The sequence below is a fragment of the Lissotriton vulgaris genome, chromosome 8, assembly GCF_964263255.1.
Source record: "Lissotriton vulgaris chromosome 8, aLisVul1.2, whole genome shotgun sequence".
In the NCBI taxonomy this organism is placed as follows: Eukaryota; Metazoa; Chordata; class Amphibia; order Caudata; family Salamandridae; genus Lissotriton; species Lissotriton vulgaris.
Window position 1 is genome coordinate 1,302,837,939 of NC_141696.1, and position 23,434 is coordinate 1,302,861,372.

The 23,434-nt window shown below is 43.8% G+C and overlaps 1 protein-coding gene across 2 annotated transcripts in view; it reads left to right on the top strand.

Annotated features, from left to right (window-relative positions):
- Nucleotides 1-23,434, top strand: part of C8H11orf65 (chromosome 8 C11orf65 homolog) — a 262,871-nt gene that overhangs the window by 39,055 nt on the left and 200,382 nt on the right. For both annotated transcript variants that reach the window (XM_086933476.1, XM_086933477.1), the window contains exons 3-4: nt 8,834-8,887; nt 10,200-10,409. In XM_086933476.1, the coding sequence (XP_086789602.1) occupies nt 8,834-8,887; nt 10,200-10,409 (264 nt within the window). The remainder of the gene's footprint in view (nt 1-8,833; nt 8,888-10,199; nt 10,410-23,434) is intronic.

A 23,434-nucleotide genomic window follows, 5' to 3' on the forward strand; every position in this document is an offset into this window, starting at 1 on the left:
AAAATAACATCCAAAAAACCTGGAATAAATAACAGCTACCCCTGCATGTATTTTGCTATCATTATAACTCTTCAGAGAGGTTTAGCTTTGTCCAGACACTCTGGAGCACCCAGTATAAGTGAAAACAATACTCTTTAAGGCTTAGAGTGCCGCATAAATTAGCAAAAAAGACGCAAAGATCTCTGGGTAGTTGGCAAGTTTAGGTGGAGAGCAGCTCCTTTATAGAGCTCCCTTCAGCACCAGCAACATTCTTTTTTTATTTATTAAATACTTTAATTTGTATTTTATCATAATAACAAAACAACATATGCTGTAAACAACCAAACACACATCTGCCACTTCCTGTCACCCCCCCAGCTTGTACAATCAACCTAGTTACATGTCAAGATGACCACTTTCCTTATAACATTCCACAATTTGGACTGTCTTTCGGCCTGTGCACAGTGATCCCTTTACAATATAAGTTACCACCTTAATGCCCCCACTCAAATCGTTTCAGAGGTCCATCCACCCCAATTGGTTTTTTATTTTATCATAAAGCATCGACCTTTGTACACTTCTTTTTCAATGATCCTCCAGTATTCCATTCCAATTTCCCATGTCTGGTGTGTTGGGATAGAGCCTGGGCTCCATTTTGTAGCAATATCTCGCTCAGCCACCCTGCATCCCTTATTGATAAGCAGCTTTTGGTAACGTGAATGATCCACAGCCTCGGTGTCATAAGTGATGTCATGAGTGATGTCACTGACGATGTCATGAGTGATGTAATATGTGACGTCATCAGCAGTGCATTGCAGGCGCGCTTGTTATAGTGAGTCCAACTAACTATAACGTTGGAATTTCTATGGTTTTATGTCAGTAAAATTTCCAGCTAACTATAACTGGTGTGAAACCTATGGGTTTTTCAGTGAATTTCATAGGTTTTTTAAATGCTAATTCCTAACTATATATAGGGCCTTAAACCTATGAAATGTAATATTTTTTATAATGAATCCTATATTGTATATTTATATAATACAATTTTTTTTTTTACCCTGGTGCGCTCCCGGTGCGCGCCCCGGTGTGCGCACCGGAAAGCGCAGTTTTCCGGAGCGCCCCGGGTCGCGCACCGGTGAGCGTCCCGTTAGCGCTATTGCCGCGAACGAAAACATCATTGTGACGTATCGCGTAGCTGCGTCCGCGTGATACGCACGGCGTAAGCGCACCCGGGAAGCAATCGAGCAAATACGATCGCGCAACGTAAGCATCTGACGCGCTTACGCAACGCGCCCCGTGGTGCACCCTGTGGCGCACCCCCGAGCTCGGCCCGAGCGCCCCCGAGCGAGCCCCCGAGCGACCCCGGGGGCGCGTCGCGTAAGCGCGTCGGGTCATGTGACCTGAAAATAACACTTTTAATTGGTGCAGAACAGTTTTGGTTTCCAAATGATGAAAGCCCGGGTCATGTGACCTGAAAATAACACTTTTCATTGGTTGAGGACAGTTTTTTTTTCCAAATGATGAAAGCCCCACCTTTTTTCCTTATTCTGACTTTGTCCTTTGACTGAGGAAGACCTGTTTGGAGATCTTTGTGTTATATTTTGTACTTTACAATGGCTACAGTAGCAGCAGCAGCTGGAGCATCTGCACCACCACCACCACCACCACCACCAAGAGGAACACCACAACATCACATTGGTGGTCAAGAAGAAGAGGAGGAGGAGGAGGAGGAAGAGGAGGAGGGGAGGAGGGGAGGAGGTGGCTGCCAGAAGACAATACCCCATACAGGCCAAAGCAGCACATTTTTCTGGGAGTTTTTTTCCATACCAGAGGGAAAGCAGAAAGTGAATGCGCCAAAGGTGACTTGCCAAATCTGTGGCATTGAACTTTCAAGGGGGAACCCTAATAAAAAATATTCATTTGGTAATAACACCATGATCCTGCACATGCAGCGCAAGCATCCCAACAACTATGCTGCTGCAGAGGTGAGAGAACTGGCCAGCAACCCTCCCCAATCTTCACCCAGCACCTCCAAACGAAAGCAACCCACTTCATCGGGACCAGAAACAAGGGAGATGGTCCCAAACATTCAACAAAAGTTTGGGCAATACAAGATCTCTTGTATGTTTTGAGGCAAGACCATCACCTACGGTGAGCAAAACATAACGCTCATCAACCGTGCTGGTGACAACCACAAATGCCCCAAAAATCCTTAATTTTTTCCTGATTTTTTTTTGCTCCAGTTGAGCCGTTTTCAATTCCCTGTCTTTTGTTTCTCCCCATAAAAACAACAAAAAAAATATAAAATAGTTCATAAAAGCCAAAAAAAGTACAAAATGTTCAAAAAACATAAAAAAAAATAAAACAACAAAAAGAAGAAAAAAACAGTTCTTTTTAGAACTACCACCAATTATAAAAAAAGGCAAAATTTTTTAAAAACTCTATAATTCTTTTTTTCCCCATGGAACGCTTCCCGGCACGCTCCGCGGTGCGCGTACCGGGCGCTCCCCCCGCGCAAATCAAAAAAAAAAGATTGTTTTTTTTATAATATTTTTTTTTCACCAAGTAATCCTCACAAATCCTTCAAGCCCTCCCAGTGGCACTGTTCTTCCAGATGCGAGCACCCCGCATCAATCAACTTCACTTGACTTCACAAAATAGTCAATGCAATCCTGAAGTGGTATTGTGCTGTGAATTTATTATTTAATTGAATCAGCAAAACCCAACAGGTTTAGGCATCCGCCTTCATCATGGTTTACAATTATTTCATTTCAAAATGCTTTATAAGTAAATTACATATACTAAAAGCAAATAAAGGATATCCTAGTATTCAGCAAACTAAAATAGAGGCCATTTTAGCCTCATCAATCAAACATACAAAAGTATACACAAAACTGCGCGAACAAGAACTTTTTTTCAAGAACGTACACAATGTACATCTAGTTTCATGTATTATAACGTGCCAAATTGACAAACGAATTCAATAATATGTTTGCTTAATGTCAATATCACAAGGAAGCAATGGCTGCCATCTTGAACTCTGCATCAAAAAATATAAAACATATCTTCTTACATTCATAAACATATAATGTATACCAAACATGCAATACTGGTTCACTAAAAAACTTGAATCATGCCCCAGTGAGGTAATGGGTTGTGCTTATTGCTTAGTAAAACTCTTAAATAAAGGATTATACCCTATGCAAAAAAGGCATCATAAATCACACCCCAGTGGGCTGGTTGACTACATATGGTGCAATATATCGGTTAACAAAACATGCACTGACTTTGCCTTTCGTGAAAGAATGAGTTGATAAATTTACTGTTTAATATAAACAAGGCAGTAAAACACTGAAACGCAACGTTGTGTCTGCCACTATGCACAACAAATTAGTAATTTATAGCATGCTTCCGAGAGCACCTCTTCCTTTTTAGGATTCTTGCGTATACATATTTATTTTTGTCTTCCTTATTTTGCTGTGGAAGTGTCAGTCCTGTAAATGTGAACGGGAGAGTAGTGCCCAGTGAACATGAGAATAGAGAAGCATAAGCATTGTGAGAGCTCTGTGAAAGTCTTCGAACTGGAATTGCAGTGGACCCCAGCACTAATTAAATCACAATGTCTAAATGTTTTTATCTGTAACGTATTGTGCATCAGCGTATGATTATTTAGGAGCACCGAATATATTTCTGAAACCAAGGTTGCATCAAGGAGGTTTAGAGGAAAAATGGTTTCTTGTTTAATGTTCTGACACAGCCCCTCTTCTTCTTGGAATTACATTGACAGTAATCCTAAAATGTTTGGGTTTCAGATGTTTCCTGAACGTTGTATAGTTTCCATAAGTAAGGGCAGCCTTGGTACTGTAGGGCAGTCAAAGTGACATCTGTACTCTCCTATACATTCTGTCTCTTTTTTAGGTCTCGCCTAAGCGATGCTTTGGCGAGATACTAAGTAAGGGGCTTCTGAAAGTGCTCCCAAAGTCTGCAGGCGGATCGGGTACAGTGCATGTGCGCCGGGCGCGCGCACCATTTGTCAGCCTGCAACCTTTGGGAGCACTGTCCCGACCGCTTTGATGTTCTCAGTGAGCCGCGTGGCCACTGAGAACATCAAAGTGGCCTCGAAAGTGATCTCCATTTGTCACCCGTCTTTTCTCCCACCTCTTCATCACCTCTTCTGTTCTCCTTACACTCCTCTCCACCATCTCGGCTTCCAGCCAACTCTACCCTCCAGGTGACGGCTCCTCCTGTTCGCTCCATCCTGTCTGCCCTCATCTACCTGCTGCCCTTATTCCTCCATACTCTTGGCACCTCTCCTCTTCCTCCGCCTGTCTGCTTCTGCCTCTTACTCCCTCTATTTCACTTCCTCGCGGGCTCCCCCTTCCAGCTGGCACTGTCTCTGTGAGCTCTTTGGTACAATATGCTGTCTCCTCGGGAGACATATGCTGTTGTACTTCCACAGAGGGACAGCTTTTAAACGAAACTAGCTTCGGGATTTTAAATCAAAATTACAAGCAAAAACCGAATTTCGTAGTCCTCTCTACCCAAAATATTAGCATGCATTTTTTTATTCTCAAATTTAAGTCAGCCTTGTGGGCATCAATTGTATTTTTAAATAACACGTTTCACTTTATTTTCCCCATTTCTCTAGAAGTGAATCCTGTGTTCTTTTTGTTGCCTTTGATCTTAGAAGCTCCCATTAGTAATTCTGTCAACAACTGGTTTACTAATGGGTGAGTCACGAAAATATACAAACAGCTGGTCTACCAAACTACATACCGCATTTGACTGGCAGCCTAAAGTCCTTAGTGAGGTCACGGACAAAGTTGAAAGTCTTTCTTTGTTAAACCCCCTAGAAGCTATGTCTCACATTCTATTCACCTAAACTTTTTGGATGAGGAGAGGTGATGCTGCCTCCAGCCCGCGTTTCTTGCAAAAGGTATTCGAACGTGTGACGTGGCAGTTAACTTTTGCTTGAATAGGTATAAACCCGATGTCCTAGCAATGTGATCGACTTCCTCTGTGTTGTGCAAATAACAGGCCTACTGTGCATCCCATAAAATCTGTGCGTGCAACTGGGATGTGATCGTTTTTGTAATTCTGTTTTACAACGTGATCAGTAAGCATTTTCATTATTACTGACTTGTGCTCTGGTGTGTTTCTTTGTCTGACTCCTTCCTCCTTGTCTGACTTTCTCACTCTCTCTCTCTCTCTCCGTATCTGCTTCTCTCCTCCATTGCCCTCACCTCATATCCCTTTCCATCCTCTCTCTCATTCCCTCCCTTCATCCCTCTGCGTGCTCTCAGTCTCTTTATCTCCCCTTTTTTTGTTTCTCTCTCTTTTCCACTCTCTCTTTCTCGTCGTTATTTCTGCCCCTTCCGCCTCGTTCTCCTTCATACATCGTCTCCGCCCCCTTCACTAACTTTTTGCTGTTTTCCTTCCCTCAAATATTCAGGATTGTGCAAGCTCCGGTATTAGCAGCTCTGCCCCTGCGCATAAACCCTCTCCGTGCAGGATCCAGGGAGTCCCAAGAATGGAAAATATGTCAACACGAGAAAGGCAGGGAAGACAAAGGGAGGTGGAAGGCATGGGTGACACAGATAACATGCCTGCTATATGTAGACAATCTGGTAACTCTTTCCACCAGCGAGACTCCCCAACCCCATCCCCCACGCAAGAGCCAGCCTGCTAGTGCTAGGGAGCGTGCCCCGCAGCCCAGTGTGAGCGAGGAAATGCTCCTACCCTCCCTTGTTTCTCAACTTAAAGCTCTGCATCTCACAGATGCTGCAAACGGAAAGATTAGGATCTTTACAACAAGCCTGATTCTCACTCAATTAGCGCGTCCTGGTTTCCTTTCCCAGCACTGAAACATGTTGATGTTTCACACTATAGCAGACTTTCAGGCTCCTATTTTTTCCACAGAATTTTTTATAGCTACTAACAGAATAGGATACACTAAAATAGTCTTGACCTTTTGGTTTATAACCTGCACAATAGGAACAAGGGATATTGTTGGACTTCTGCACCTTACTCGCAATTAAATTGTTATCCCATTTACTGCTTTGAACTTTTTCATCTTTGTAATTTAAACAGTTGGACTCTGTTTTCGTCGAAAAAAGAAAACCCTTAGCTTGTGATACTTGTGCAGACAGCAGTATGCTTCATTTGATACCAGAATTATGCCATACAACCCCCTCGCTGTGGATGCACCTATATCATGACGTTGTGCACAGTTAAAAGCTGTAAAATCGATGGACAAAAATACAGCAACAAGCACGTTTGGAACTAAAATCCATTGCAATATATTTGCTTTAAAGCATTACAAAAACCAAAAAAACACGCAGCCAAGGCTGTACATTTTCTAACCCACATTACGCTCAGCCTGTAATTGGGATTTCTCTGTAATTCAAGGAGTTGGTGCATGAGCTGCAGACACTACGCCAGAAACAAGGACGTTGACTGCCGCTGTATATTTTCCAGCAGTGTTGGGTATTCCGCTCGATTGGACTCCTTTAAACTTGAAACCACTGTAAAATCAGCAACATATTCTTCTCTAAGTTATCTATTGAAATATTTTTCATCTATGTGTTTATTCATTTAAAATGTGTAAAGCGAAACACGGCAAATTTCAGCTGCCTCTGAGTTCTTCTAAGAGAGTGAAACAAGTGAGGTGTCTGCGAGCATGCCAGCTACACTGAAACAATAGGACAATTCTACTCTGAGTCCTGCTGTGTTGGTAGAAGTCAATTCCCTACGGACATATCGCCACAGACTCTGTGCACCATTATTTGCTTTTTCTTGCTGCACCCTTTGGTAAACCTTCCCGCATACGTTGGTGCTCCAAAACCCCAGTTTCCCAATGATCCTATGTATAGTGTAATGTTCCCTGCCTTTTTACTTTTTAAAGGGTACCCCAAAACACAAGGAAGTAATGGGAATGTCCTTGCGGCAAATAGCATCGTTGGTAGCTATGCGGGTTTGTGCCAGCACTGCAGGGGCCACAGCTTCAAAACTGTCACTGCATGTTTAACAGTCATGGAGCTACGTCTGCCGGCCTGGCTACTGATATATACAAATGGATGTATTGTACACAGTACTTAAAATGCAAAACTAAAAAATGCAGGTCTTCTGTACCATAGTACTAGTTTATATCTGTTAGTTTAAATGCTGGTCCTTTCCAACTAAAAGCATTATTTTTCTCCTGATAAGTTCAGGTACTCTCCCTTCTAAAAAAACAAAAGTGCCACTACTCCATACCGGACTCTACTGGGCCATTTAAAGCACTAAGGGGCTTATTTACAAGCTCCTTCCACTGCTGGAGTGTTACTTTTAGTATGATAAAAAGTAACCTACAAACAGGGAATGGGTTTGTAAATATGCCCTCGTATGTACAACTCCCCTCTGTGTGTGCACAGCATCAATACTCAGCCCTTCATAATGCAGTGAGTAAGCATTGCACTTTCGCGGATTAAAACCTGTGAACAAGGACACAACAAATATGCTTGCAAAACTACAAAATGTTAAACAAGCATCTGCAGTGCAGTAGGTCTCAGCATTTACGGAATTTACGCTATTGACATTGAAAATGACAATGCTTTTTATTTTGGTTTTAAAAACTAGAACGACAGAAAAAGGCTTTGTTATTTGAACTTGTAATAGCTCAGACTTCCGTAAATGTGAAACCTAATGCATTGCACCCCATCCCATATGTGTTCTGGAAATGTGTGCTTGGTTTGAATGATTTTGTGCTAACTCGCGATCCTTTAATGCCTGGGGAAATGCTATATTGTTTTTATTTATGCTCTCTTGATGCGCTGTCAAAAATTTTAAATATTAACTTCATGTGACAAAAGCACTCTCCCCACCCCCAAGCAGTGTGCAAATGCTTCGATATTTGACCAACACAACAAATATAGGTGGGACTCGAGATCACTATCACTTAAGTAAATCAAATACCTACCTGTTCGGTATACAAAAACAGAAGCTAGTGGCATTGTAAATAACAATGACTTTTCTTTTTTCTATTTTTCTTTTTCAGTTGTCTCCCCAGGCTGTTCTGCAGACTTGGCCTCTTTGCAGAGTGATACTCCTCTCAGGAGGGTAGTCTCCAGCCTGGAATTCCCATAACAGAGGCTCAAAGAGGTGTGAGCTTTCCACACTTGGGTGCCAACAGTGACACAGATAGTGATCAGGAAAAGAAACAAAAGGCTGCCCTCACCTAAAAGACACTTCTCTGTCTTGTGAATACAGATTGCAGTCCCACCCTTCACTCCCACCATCTACCAAGTGTCTGCGTTTGTGTGCTATGGAAAGCAGACCTCAACAGCAAACAACATCATTAAACTCCACTACATACTACTCCACAACACAAAATACCATTCCACATAATTACACTCCAAAAAAACACAATCCCACTCCACATAATTCCAGTTCACTCAATACCACATAATTACTATCCACATAATTCCACTGCATATCATGCAACATAATTCCAATTCACAAATCCACTCCACACCACAAAATTCCATGTCACACAATTAGACAACTAACTAATCCAATCCAACCTACATACGTCCACAACACACCACATACATACACATAAGTAAAAAAACATTGCCATTTCCAATGCTAATAGCTCCAACTCTAACAAATGCGAGACCTATTGCATTTCCAATGCTTGTTCTTTCTTCATTCTACCATTCTGTTTCCTGCTTCTCCTTGAATCTCCCACACTGAACTCAATTCGTGTATGTGATAATATGTATACCATGTGCTTTACTGAGGCTAAGGTTTAACCATGTTATTAAATGACAAGACGTTTAAATGTTTTTATTTTTAATATTGTTTTTTGTTCATGCAGGCTGAGCTTATAGATGCTGCTGCTGGGGTTTATGTTCGCTTCAGGTTAGGTGGAGTAAGTATCTATTAAAATAGCGCATTGTGTTACAGCATGTGGTGAATGTTTGGGGTACCTACTTTGGTATCACAGATTAAAGTTTCATTCCGCATGTTACTCAAGCCAACCAATAAAACCAGACTCTAGCATATGTTGTGTTTACATTATAGAGACATTGTTAAGCTAAGTATGAGTAGGGAGAGATGAGTAGGTTTGAAAGTGAAGTACATAAAGGAAGGAATTGTAATGAAATAGAAGATAAATAACATCTCTGAAGACAAAGGGAAGACTATAAAGCGAGGCAGTAGTCTAATGGAGTGAGAGATGAGAGTGTGTGTAAAATAGGCCCACTTAGGAGCTGAAGAACAGAGAGCAGTAGCTTCACTGCGATGGTAGACATGAGTAATTAAATTAAACAGTTTGGGGTAGATGCTTCCCGAGGAGCATGGTCTTAAGAAGATGTGACAATCACTCCATCTGAGATCTCTCTTCATCCTAATTAAACACTGTGCAAATAAGACCCTTGTTTTTCTAAGAATTCGACCCCAATGTATCAACTGTAGAAGAAGGTGTAGTGTATTTGGTCCAAGAATTAGCAATTACATTTCGATATTCTAAAGCAATGCATTAACACTGTATATTCATTGCATCGCTTTATTGTAAAAGGTAGGACCATGTTAACTGTTGATTTTAGTTCGTTGAGCCTTGGTGCAGTGGAAGTTGTGGTACAATTTGTCTTTCATTGATGCAGAATATACCATCCATGATTTGTGGGGTGTCTGTTTTAGTACTACACACATAAAAAACTGAGGGTTCGTCCCTGGGAGGTTGTTTTTTGAAGAAGTCTAGTTATTTGTGAGGATACATTTGAAGGAGTAGTAGTTATTCATATCTTCTAAGCTGACACTGGCATTGCTATCTGAATCAGACTACTCAACGAAAGAGGCACGGTGTTGATGGCAGAATTGGTCTTTAAAGCAGGTCTGTGTGCAGTTGAGGGTTTGTGCAAAGACTGATTGTCTTACAGAGGTCTTTTGGTATCGGCAAGAAACTCATAATTGAAATAACAAATTTTGATTATTATCTGGATTGTTCCCATTGGGGCAGGACTATGTCTGATTTGCATGTGATTTGTCTCAGACAGATGGTGCAGTAAGCAAAAAAATAACATGGAATGCAGTCCAGTATAACTACTAGTAGCAAAAACCAATTCAAGCATTCTGCCAGTCAGTTCTTTTATTTTTCTAAATTAATAAATAATGGGTGTGCATGCGTTGTAGTTTAGTCCCACTGATGCTTCAGTTTAACAGCTCGTTCTTTCTGTCTGCAGATAACGTTCCCTCCAAACATATATTATAAAATATTCACTCATAGAACGGTTGTCGATATGTGTGCTAATAGTCCCAAGGACTACACCAGTCAAGCTTCCAAGCAGACCCTACCTAAACAGCTCCACAACCGAGCACAGACTCCTGAGAAGGACTTCAGCGGCTGGTACAAGCGGGTAGAGAATAATGGCTGGCGAGCTCTTGAAATCAGGGTAAGCTAATAAAACCTCTATTATATAGTTCCATGAATGTAGCATGTTTGTGGTTTCTACAACACTTGACGGCATGTGCAGTTATTATTTGGGATTCAATGCAAGAGAAAGTAAAACAGTGTGCATATCACATTGGCCAAAGCTGTAGGTGCTACAGCTCCTTCTCAGACGGGTCTGAAAATACATTTCACAAGCATATAAATGTTCCACATCTTGTGAAACTTACATGCACCTACTAGTGTCAAAAGGAATGAGTTCTAGATACTAAGAGCATGAACTGAAGATGTCTACTCAACTTTCCCAACACATTTGTCAATTGGAATAGTCATCAGATTCACAACGTTTGGGCAAAGAGGTCTATCTAGTGCATACTATGATGCAGTTAGCCATCTATCGAAGAGCTTTAAGAAACAGCCAGTAATGTTTGAAGCATACAAAAGTCTTTATCATAAAATGGGCTTGAGCAGTGCTCACGTAGGGCAGTTGATTCTTTAAAAGTCATTATAACTTTCCAACATAAACACAAAAACCACATTGAGTGTCTATTTCCACACTTTTTCATTACTTATTGCACATTGTTCATGTTTGACACTTCTCAATATCATGTACTAATGTAGTGGGGTCCACATATTTCAAGGTTGATTCCCAGTTCTAAATAGTTCGCCAAAACATATAGCCTAGAGTCTCAAAGCATTCAGATGTCTCTGCAAGAGACAAGCTCCCTGCTCCTATTGTGGAGTATGTCACACCTAATGTTTCCCACGGACTGTTATCTCCAAGTGTTGTTTGTCGTCGTAGCAGCATACTCAAGGTAAGTTCTTTAAGGCCCTGTATATCACATGGCTTTTCTGTAATGGGCTGCAGAGATGAGTATCCGTGGAGTCGTTGCAAAACGTAGGTATCCAGTCTTTTAATCAAGGCAATGGACCTCTTAGCCATGCCAAGGTTCTTCTGTGTTAAGCCAATAGCAGCAGCGCAGCCAAATGTCTTTGGGAGGGCTGAAATTTCTGCTACATAATCTATCAATAACACAGAAGCGATAGATTTTATTTATTTATTTATTTATTTTGCCATTTTTAAAGCGCAACAAATACCCGTACGGGTGTCTCGGCGCTGAAGAACTAAGCACTCACTACTGAAGACGGAAGAGTTAGGAGGTAGAGAAAAGCCATATTTTAAGGCTTTTTCGAAATTTAAGAAGCGTAGGGGCAGATTTGATATGGAGTGGGAGAGTGTTCCACAGTTTAGCTGTAGCTGTGGTGAAACATCTATCTCCCCAGGTGGCCTTTCTTGTACGAGGTACATTCAGCAATAGGGCTGTGGAAGATCGTAGCGTCCTGCGTTGCTCCACTGGACGAAGAGCTTCTTTTAGATACTGGGGCCCTGAGTGGTTTAGGGTTTTATAGGCTATACATAGGGCCTTAAATTTGATTCTGCTCCTGATTGGAAGCCAGTGGAGCCTTTTGATGTGGTGGGAAGTGGGAGTGAATTTAGGAATGGAAAGTAAGGTTCTAGCCGCCGCGTTTTGCACGGTCTGCAACTTGTTGAGAACCCCTTCCTGCGCATTCAGAAGGAGTGAGTTGCAGTAGTCTGTTCTTGAAAAGACTAGTGTGCTGATGAGGGTTTTGCCGGCTGATTGAGGTAGGTATGGCAGAAGCTTTTTGATTTTTTTGAGGGTAAAGAAGGCGGAAGATACGACAGCATTAGCATGATGGTGAAAAGTCAGCTTATTGTCGAAGATGACTCCTAGGTTCCGGACTTTTACCACTGGTTGGGGGGGGAGCCCAACTCAGGTGGCCACCACTGTGGGGACCATGCTGGCTGCAAGCTCCCGAATGTCATCACCTCCGTTTTATCGGAGTTAAGTTTGAGGCAATTTGATGACATCCAGGAGCTTATCGCCTTCATTCCTTCCTGAAAGTTGGATGCGACACTGGCTCCGTTGTTGTGCACCGATAGCACTAGTTGCGTGTCATCGGCGTACGTGGTAAGGGCTATTCCGTAGGTTTTTATTACTCTCGCTAAGTCCGATACGTAGATATTAAAAAGCGTCGGACTTAGCGAGGAGCCCTGAGGAACACCGCAGGGAAGAGAGAAGGTCTGAGAAGTGAAATTCCCTACCCTGACAGTCTGCGGACGATTGGCAAGGAAAGAGGCAATTAGATCTTTAGCTGTGCCTCCTATGCCTAGTGCAGAGACACGGTCGATCAGTGTGACATGATCGACCGTGTCAAATGCGGCAGAGAGATCTAGGAGTATCAGAACAGCTGCCCCTCCTGTGTCCATGGTTGTTCTGATTTCGTCTGCAGCTTTTAGAAGAGCTGTTTCCGTCCCATGTCCTTGTCTAAAACCAAACTGGGTGTCATCCAGCAAGTTGTTGTCGTTAATGAATTTCGAGAGTTGGATATTCATAGACTTCTCGAAAATCTTAGCTGGGAATGGAAGGCAGGCGATGGGTCTATAGCTTGCAGGGAGGAGAGGGTCCAGAGTAGGTTTTTTCAGTAGTGGCTTAATTATGGCTTCTTTCCAAACTGCAGGGTATATGCCTGTTGAGAACATGGCATTGCAAATGGTAGACAGTGCGGGGGAGATTGCTTCAGGGATGAGATTCAGAACGGAGGGAGGGCAGGGATCAAGAGGGGATCCTGATTTGGTACTAGCTGCCAGGCGTTGAATGAGATTTTGATCTACAGGAGTGAAAGATGATAAGGTAGGCCGAATATCCATGTGAAATGCCAGTGGAGTGGCAGGGGGGGCGGAATGGGAAAAAGTATCAAAAATGGAGCTGACTTTTTCCTTGAAGAAACTGGCCAAGGCATCTGCCAGTGCCTTCTATGCGAGGCGTGGGGGGATTGGATAGAGTATTAACTACCCGGAATAATTGTCCTGTTGAGTTTTTTGCCTGATCGATTTGAGTAGTGAAATAGTTACTTTTCTCGGTAGTTAACAGTCTTTTATAGGTAGAGAGGGCATTTTTGTAGTTCAGTTTGTCTACCGTACTATAATTGCGGCGCCAGTGCCTTTCAAGGTTCCTACAGTGTTGTTTTTGCATGCGTAGGGCTTCAGTGAACCATGGGGCTGAAGGTGTTTTCCTGTTCCGGTGTGAACTTTTAGTCGGAGCTAGCTTATTGCATGCCATGTCTAAGTTTATCAGGTAGTTGGAGGATGCTTTGATAGGATCTTGCTCGTTGGGAATATGGTTATCCTGCATTATCTCGGCTAGTAAGGTTAGATTGATATTTTTCCAATCTCTGTAAGATGAAGGAGGTGGTGAGGTGGAGGTTAGTTTAACAGGGTTTGTTTGAACTGTGAAGCAGATGGCTGAGTGGTCAGTCCAGATGAGTGGGATTATTTGAGTAACATTTACAAGGGGACTGTTGGTGAAAATACCGTCTAATGTATGACCTGCCTGGTGCGTGGGGGAGGTTATTAGTTGTTTTAGGCCTGCGGCTGAAAGGTCTGTGAGAAGTTGTGAAGCATCATTGTTGTTCAGAGTCTCTAGATGAAAATTGAAATCACCTAGTAGGGTAAAATGCGGGGTGTCTGCAGCCGCTTCAATTAGACTGCCTATATTTGCTAAAAACTTTGCTCTTGACCCCGGAGGGCGGTAGATCAGCAAGCCCTTAAAAGAAGATTTAGCCGAGAGGCCGAGTGTAAAAATCATGGACTCGTATTCTGGGCAGGTAAATGTTTTCGTAGTAAGTTTAAAGAGGTCTTTATAAATTATGGCAATGCCACCGCCTCTTTTTTTTGGCCTATCTAGTCTGCATACATTGTAGTTGGTGGGGGTGGCTTCTGTAAAGTCGGGTCCCGAGGCATCATCTCCCCAAGTCTCGGTAATGAACAGGAGGTCCAGTTTGTGTGCGTCAATAAAGTCGGCTATTTCTAATTTATGTTTGGGGAGAGATCTGGCGTTTATAAGCGCTGCTTGGATCAATAGAGGGCAGTTAGTGGATAAGTTTGCACTAGGTTTATTGCATGTGGGACAGCGAAGTGGGCCGAAGCTGTGGTTGGAATAGGCTAGGTTCGGTGGTACGTGGGGTTGGTTGGCTGTGTGCCTCAGTTTTAGTAGGTTGACAGCAGAATAGGTCAATCTCATCGTGTCAGAGGGTGGCCGTGCTGTTGAGCCTGCATGGGGGGTGGCCGTTGGCCCGTCCTTGGCACGGACGAGCGCAGACGAGCTTGCCTTATGCGCGCCTTCGGCGCGCATTCGTCGCGCCCGCTGCGCTCATCCGCTGCGCTTCCGGGAAGGACTCATAATTTATAGAGGAGGTCGACGGGCGTAAGGGGGTGTGGCCGACCGAGGGGGGGCGGTGATGGCGCCAAGAATACGAGCGTTTTTGGCTGGAGCAGCGCTCAAACAGCTGCTTGTTGGTGATTTTAATGAATGCCAAGAGGTCAGTGCAAGATTAGAAACACAATATTACAGTTTTAAAAGAAGTTAAAATCACGAAGCAAAGCTCCCGGCTTTCCGCCTCAGGAGTGGTCTCAGTTTTGAAATAGTGCGTGCTAGTGGTCAGCGCGTCCTATTAGTACCTGTGGGGGGCGTGGCCGACCGAGGGGGGCGTGTCTCGTGGCTTCCCTCAGCAGGGTGATGGCGCCAAGAATACGAGCGTTTTTGGCTGGAGCAGCGCTCAAACAGCTGCTTGTTGGTGATTTTAATGAATGCCAAGAGGTCAGTGCAAGATTAGAAACACAATATTACAGTTTTAAAAGAAGTTAAAATCACGAAGCAAAGCTCCCGGCTTTCCGCCTCAGGAGTGGTCTCAGTTTTGAAATAGTGCGTGCTAGTGGTCAGCGCGTCCTATTAGTACCTGTGGGGGGCGTGGCCGACCGAGGGGGGCGTGTCTCGTGGCTTCCCTCAGCAGGGTGATGGCGCCAAGAATACGAGCGTTTTTGGCTGGAGCAGCGCTCAAACAGCTGCTTGTTGGTGATTTTAATGAATGCCAAGAGGTCAGTGCAAGATTAGAAACACAATATTACAGTTTTAAAAGAAGTTAAAATCACGAAGCAAAGCTCCCGGCTTTCCGCCTCAGGAGTGGTCTCAGTTTTGAAATAGTGTGTGCTAGTGGTCAGCGCGTCCTATTAGTACCTGTGGGGGGCGTGGCCGACCGAGGGGGGCGTGTCTCGTGGCTTCCCTCAGCAGGGTGATGGCGCCAAGAATACGAGCGTTTTTGGCTGGAGCAGCGCTCAAACAGCTGCTTGTTGGTGATTTTAATGAATGCCAAGAGGTCAGTGCAAGATTAGAAACACAATATTACAGTTTTAAAAGAAGTTAAAATCACGAAGCAAAGCTCCTGGCTTTCCGCCTCAGGAGTGGTCTCAGTTTTGAAATAGTGCGTGCTAGTGGTCAGCGCGTCCTATTAGTACCTGTGGGGGGCGTGGCCGACCGAGGGGGGCATGTCTCGTGGCTTCCCTCAGCAGGGTGATGGCGCCAAGAATACGAGCGTTTTTGGCTGGAGCAGCGCTCAAACAGCTGCTTGTTGGTGATTTTAATGAATGCCAAGAGGTCAGTGCAAGATTAGAAACACAATATTACAGTTTTAAAAGAAGTTAAAATCACGAAGCAAAGCTCCCGGCTTTCCGCCTCAGGAGTGGTCTCAGTTTTGAAATAGTGCGTGCTAGTGGTCAGCGCGTCCTATTAGTACCTGTGGGGGGCGTGGCCGACCGAGGGGGGCGTGTCTCGTGGCTTCCCTCAGCAGGGTGATGGCGCCAAGAATACGAGCGTTTTTGGCTGGAGCAGCGCTCAAACAGCTGCTTGTTGGTGATTTTAATGAATGCCAAGAGGTCAGTGCAAGATTAGAAACACAATATTACAGTTTTAAAAGAAGTTAAAATCACGAAGCAAAGCTCCCGGCTTTCCGCCTCAGGAGTGGTCTCAGTTTTGAAAGATCAAAAGGCATTTGTGTGACTTCTGCTACCGCCTTCCAGAACCTACCGCCGACTGTGAAGCACAGCCAACCCTAGATGGAGGGCAGATAATCTCTCCCCCCCTTGCGGGCGATAGACAAAGGGGACGGCAGAAGCAGGGAGCAAGAGGCGACAAGGGAAATCAAAAGAGTTTGAGTTCAAATGCCCAATCGTGCGCCATTCTAAATAGAAGTTGGCTCGTATCTATGAGCAGCCATGGCATTGGCAGCCTATTCCGCGCTGCAGCACTGCTGTACAGTAAACATGGCTTACAACTCAGAAATGTACCAAATAATGTGTCTAATTCGTGGACATAGATTTTGTCCGTGCGTAAAAGTATTTTCCTTAAATGCAAGGCATAAATCAGTCTACCATCACCAGCGTGAAGAATTTGCCATATCCACACTGGCTTCCTTGAAGAAGGCATATCATTATAAACCCAGCCCTTGATGCTCAGAGAGTGTATCATCTGGGTCCGTGGCTCAGATCCAGGCAGTTCCCCTGTAAACGTTGGAAAACCAGCTCCTTTCGCCTGTCACATTCTAAAGTAGCGTGCCTAATGCCGTGGCGCTCTGGATCCCTTCTAGGAGATCTAGAGATGTAAATGGACCTTCCTTAAAAAAAGAGTCCCAGCAGAGTCACCTCTGTAGCTCAGCACCTCTACCACAGCAACATCTTCTGTTGGGGAAGTAAGGCATTGTTCAAAAGCGACAAAGCTCTCAAATATAACTACACTCTGACCCAGCCTGATCCCTCTCAATCACCCAACAGGACATGTGATATGCTGGAGAGTGCCAGTACACAACAAAGTGTGACTGGGCCACATAGCAGTAGCCTTTATAGTGAAGGTTCGTAAACCCTCCCTTATCATGTGGCAACATTAAGATGACTCAGCATAGTCTGTGTTGCTTCCAAGCCCAAATCAGTCTGGGAAGCAGGGACTTTAGCCTCGTGAAAAAGGCCCTGTCCTGTAGTTTTTGGATGTTAGTCAATAGATATATAAACATCTGCTGTACCTTTTTAATAGTGTCTAACATACCCCATCAAGTGAGGCAGGTTCATCCATCTGTTAACCTGGTTCGTTAGGTTCCCTATGTAGAACCACTATTGTCTTTTAATACAATTTTCTTGTGTATAATCCTTGCAAATGTAAATCATGAAATACTTCACCGAGTTGTTACTCATCTTTTCGACTGATTGCTTTGTGACTAGAGTTAGAGGGAGTATCTGAGACTTTCCCCTGTTGATCATTATCATTGAGAAACTACCAAAATGTATGATTTTCCTGATGATAGGCAGCACGTTGGATGTAAGGTTTTTGGCAAATAGAAGACTGCTATCTGCATATAATGACGACAGCAGCCTTCTCGTTGGAAAAGAGAATCCCCTCTGTGAGTGGTACTCACTAAGCCTGCAAACCATCAGCTGTATTGCTAACTCCTGAAACTGAAAAAAAGGCATCTTTGACACTTGAGATTACTCCTTGAACACAACAAAGGCATTACAAGTTGCTAAATTGAACAGATGGATGGCTAACTTCTTTTACCAAATGTAAGCCTTACGAACAACAGTGTAAGGGTCCAACCTCTGATCTACTCTTTGACACCACCCATATGCTTATTATAGTCTACAATGCACACAGGTTTGCGCACTTCAGCAACCTGTCCCCAAACAGTCACAGGTGAATTACTGTCATCATGGATGTTAGTCAGCATATACACATCCCTCCTGTCCACAAATTTCACAGCTAGTGTTTCTTCACTAGGTAAGGCACAGCACTGTCCCCGCTGAAGCTTTTTGCAAAAAAGCTCTTTTGGGTAACCTTTATTGTTAGAGCGGATTGTGCCACAAGCAAGAGTGTTCACTTTGAACAATTCCTTAAACAATTGCACAGCAGTGTAAAAGTTATCAAGGTGCAAATGTTGACCTTTTTTAAACAGTCCTCTAGCAAGTTCCCACACAATTTTCGCTGAAACTCCTAAAGTGGACGAACAACCAGGGGGGTCAGTAGTGAAATTGTGGAGTAGGCACTGTTGTCCCTGAAATACTTTTCAGCATACAAATTAGTCTGCTCAACAATCTCAGCCATAAATACATCATCCATAAACAACTGAGAAAACTGTATAGGCAAAATAAATTCACAATCTGCTCTAAACCCTACATCACCACTAAAGGCAGGCAAAATTGGCTTAACCCAGAGTCCAGCACTTCCAGTAGGAAGACTTGCAGTCCCAGACTGCAATCCAGATGCCTCTTGCTGCATCATCGACACATCAGTGTCCTCCTCTAAAACAGGCACTTCATCCACACTGAGAGTAAGTAAGATTTATTGTACAGTTAATAAAAACTCAAAATATAAAACATACAAATATATAAAAATCAATCATGATTACAGTTAAGATATAAAAAGCAGGTGGGGCTGCCTGTTGATATCATAGAAAAGTCACCATGAGTTTTGTTCGAAACAATAGGGGTTTTGGAAACAAGGTGCTCCAGGGGGCTTGGCTCAGCATTGAGTTCGCTGGTGCTTAGTGTGAGCCAAGTGTGTGGATCGTAAGCCTTCTGGCCACTATGCCAAAGAATTTAGTTAGTCTACAGTTTAACTGAGTCTCCTCAGGGTTAAAACACAGCATCACAGCCTGCCTGCAACTTGTTATGCCCTTCTGGTTCCATAGGGCCCGGAGTAGGGATCGTCTTAAGTTCATTCGTTTTGAACAGATGAAGATTATAGGGATAAGATCCTCTTTTCCTGATAGGCAGAGTCGGCAGCAGCTTGCTGAGCTTCCCCTTTTCTAAGGTGCCAAGTGCGGTAGTATAGGTATAATGCCAAGGCGCATGTTTAAGAACTTGTTTTTAGTTGACTGTGTGAGGCCCATTTTTTGATATTCTTGTGGTTTCAGGGCACTGTAGTCTTTCAACACGGCCCATCCGTGGGCCCTCTTTGTCAACGTGGCTTTATCCTCCATAGATGAGATCAACTTGGTTACTTTCGTTACCACTTTTTTGAAGGTGTTAAGATCTGTTGACGACTCCCAGAGGTTTGTTAGATCTAGGATCTCTAATGAATCTTGAAGGTATTTCTTTGTGGGTGAGTTACCTCTGGTGGATATTTCACTCCAGAGATGGGGGTTTAGGGATCCGTGGTTGGCTGATTTTCTGCCACGTTTTAATGTATGCCCCCCTCCTCTCCACTGTTTGTTTCAGGAGCCCGAATTCAAGACGAATTTGAGCAGGCGAAGTGTATGTGTATGTGGGTAGTTGGAATATTGCCCTGTATGCGTGACTGATGGTGTTGTCTAATAACGTGGCATCTTTTCCTTGTAGTGATTTGCTGCCGTACGTAAGCATAGGTTGCAGTCGTGCTTTTATCACCTGCAAAAGGGGGCCGAATGACCGGTCTGGAAGAACTTTCTTCAGGGGTTTGATTGCCTTCCGGCGGATGGCCTCTAGTTGGGGCTTGAAAGAGCCTCTGCTGTCTATAAAGACGCCTAGGTATTTCTAGGTTGCTACCTGTTCTAGCCTCTGACCGTCCAGGAACCAAGTAAGTTTCCTTTTTTGTTGTAGTTCATTGATATAACTTTTGTTTTGTTTAAGTTGATGGTTAGTGAGTTGTTTATGGAGAATATGCTGGTTGTATCCAGAAGGTTTTGGAGACCGATAGGAGACCGGCTGATAAGGACCAGATCATCGGCGTATAGGAGGTTTGAGAGTGTGATGTCGCCTAGTCGCGGGGCATGGGATTTAATTTTCTCTAGTTCCCCCGGGAGGTCGGCCAGAAGGAGGTAGAACAGCATTGGGGCTAGGACACATCCTTGTTTCAAGCCTTTGGTGGTACTGATTTGCCTTGAGATGTGAGTTCCGGAGCCCAATTTGATCCTAACCCAGGTGTTGGTATGTAGCATAATCAACTGCTGTAGGATTGGGCTTGGTATCCCCCATCTTTCCAGCTTCTGCCAGAGTTTACTCCGGTCTACATGGTCAGATGCGGCGCTATAGTCAATGAAACATAGGTATAGTGGGCTCTTGATGGATTTTGCCGCATCTGTCAAAAGGGTTAGCGCCATGATGTTGGTCGTTGTGCCCTGACCTCTGCGGAATCCATTCTGGGATGCTGGGATGATGTGGTTTTTATTTGCCCAAGATGTTAAATCCTCCAGAACGAGGGCTGCATAATACTTTGCCTCTATGTCAACTAGCGCTATTAGTCGTTAGCTGCTTGGGTTATTCCTTTCACCCTTTTTGTAAATCGGGCTTATTATTGAGCCTCTTCAGGTTTTTGGGCATGTTTCTGTTTCTCTCATTTCCTGGAAGACTGGTGCCATGATGTTGCTCCAAAAATCAGCGTCTTGTTTGTATAATATTGATGGGATCCCACTGAGAGTAGCTTCATCCGCACTGAGAGTAGCCTTATCATCAGATGATTCCTCATGGACAGAAAACTCACTGCCAGAATCTTGCACTCCCTCCTCTCCCTAAGATGCACTGTCAGTCTCATAATCATGGTCAGAGGAAGATTCAAAAAGCATACTAACCACCTGCTGAGCAGTAATTCTGTGGCTAGCGTTAATCCTTACTAATAAAGGTAGCTTGTCAAACAAGTCAACAACAACAAGCACTTTATAAAATAAGTAATAAACAAAATGTGGGTTTAACACAAAGACCTATATACTCCAAAACTATACTACTCACTTGCCAGAAGCAGCTAGACTCACCACCACCTACTCTGCACAGACACAGTAAGGACCAACAATATCCCACTAAAAAAGGAAAAGAAAAGAAAATTACACATAAGACAACGCAAAACACATCGCAAAGAATTTCATGCTCAAAACACTAACTAAATATGCTGCTATTATGACACCACTTACAAAAAATTCATTAGCTCATGACAATAATACTCATTTGGAGTAAACACAACAGCAAAAAAATGTCTTACCAAATAAATGCAACAACGCAAAACTACAGATCAACCACTGCCAAAACCGCAAACAAGAATCAAAAGCTTTGCACTAGAATAACAAGCGTTTACAATGCAACGGTCTCGCCTTTGCAAAAGCTAGAGCTATTGGCATTGTAAATGACAATTTTTTTATTTATGTGTTGGTTTTGAAAACAGATAAATGAATTGCATTGTCATTTACAATGCCAAAAGCTTAATCTCTCGCAAATGCGAGACCTATTGCAGTTGCACCCACACACACACACAGCAACACACACACACATTTATGTGGTGGATGTGGTGGTTGTGGATCTGGTGGATGTGGTGGTGGTGGTGGATTTGCTGGTGGTGGTGGTGGTGGATGTAGTGGTGGTGGTGGATGTGGTGGTGGTGGATGTGGTGGTGGTAGATGTGGTGGTGGTGGATGTGGGTGTGGTGGATGTGGTGGTGGTGGTGGTGGTGGATGTGGTGGTGATGGTGGATGTGGTGATGGTGGATCTGGTGGTGGTGGATGTGGTGGTGGTGGATGTGATGGATGTGGTGGTGGTGGATGTGGTGGTGGATGTGGTGGTGGAAGTGGTGGTGGATGTGGTGGATGTGGTGGTGGTGGCTGTAGTGGATGTGGTGGTAGTGGATGTGGATGTGGTGGTGGATGTGGTGGTGGTGGAAGTGGTGGTGGGTGTGGTGGTGGTGGATGTGGTGGTGGTGGTGGATGTGGTGGTGGTGGTGGTGGATGTGGTGGTGGTTGATGTGGTGGTTGATGTGGTGGATGTGGTGGGGGATGTGGTGGATGTGGTGGGGTAGTTTGTTGCAGAAAGTTGACCGCGGGTTAGTTCCATTGTATTGTGTCGAAGAATTAGCGTGGGCATTATTTGGGAAGTAAATATCGCAAAACAGTAAAGATCAGAAAAAAAACAGAGTTGCAGTTGTTCCGCCGTTGTTCCCCACGGTAGTGCAAACTTGCAACTCAGAAAAAAGTGCAATGTGTGACAGTGGATAGGTGGAAGTGTAGCCTTGAGCATTTTTTTTCGCTTACACATTTATGATTATTACTTGTTTTGCCCTATTGAGGAAGTACCCTTAACAGCATGCTTGTGGGACCGAGTGTGGTATTTGCCTCTCTGCGCCAGACCCGAGTATCGATCTTTGCCCCCACAATCGTTGTCTGCGGGGCGATTGCAAGGGGAGTTATTTCTTGTCTTCTATTAGAGGGTGTGCACCTTAAAGCCAAAGGCTTAGTGACTGTACCTCTGCCGTTTCCGGCCTATGGCTCTCCTTATGGTAATTGGTGACTGTAGCATGCATCCTGCGGTGGGCCAGACTATGTGATAAAACTGCAACACACACCCCAGGCACAAGGCGCGCCGAGAGATGGGTGTGAGTCACAAGCGTCCAGTGTGTTTCATAAGGGGGAAATTCTAAGATGTGTGTTATGCAAACACAATCCACAGTTAACTATATGTTAGTTTATAACTCGTATTTGTCACGTGTAATGCGGCACCTGATCTCTAATTGCATTATTTGGACTCAAAATGTGTCTTTATTTGTGACATGATACACAACAGATAGCATTCGTGTTGGAGTAAATGCGCTTGAATAAAGTAACACATGCAACAGACTTGTAAAAAAATTAAGTTGTTAAATGTAAACAGAAACTGAAAGGCTTTTTGTCAGAGAAGCAACTGGGTGCACAGCCTAATGTCGACGCACTGGAAACTAATTTGCTACCTTATGTGTGGTGCAACTGGGTGAGTGGAAAGCCCTTGGAACCACTCAACAATTAGTAGCATAAACTACCAACTTACAGAAATTACGGGGTTACCCAATGCACTCATAAAACGTAATTCACATGTTATGTAACATTCAAAGGTCATGCATAAAGAACAAAGAGACGGAAAAACAATATTACAGTTTTAAAAGAAGTTAAAATCACGAAGCAAAGCTCCCGGCTTTCCGCCTCAGGAGTGGTCTCAGTTTTGAAATAGTGTGTGCTAGTGGTCAGCGCGTCCTATTAGTACCTGTGGGGGGCGTGGCCGACCGAGGGGGGCGTGTCTCGTGGCTTCCCTCAGCAGGGTGATGGCGCCAAGAATACGAGCGTTTTTGGCTGGAGCAGCGCTCAAACAGCTGCTTGTTGGTGATTTTAATGAATGCCAAGAGGTCAGTGCAAGATTAGAAA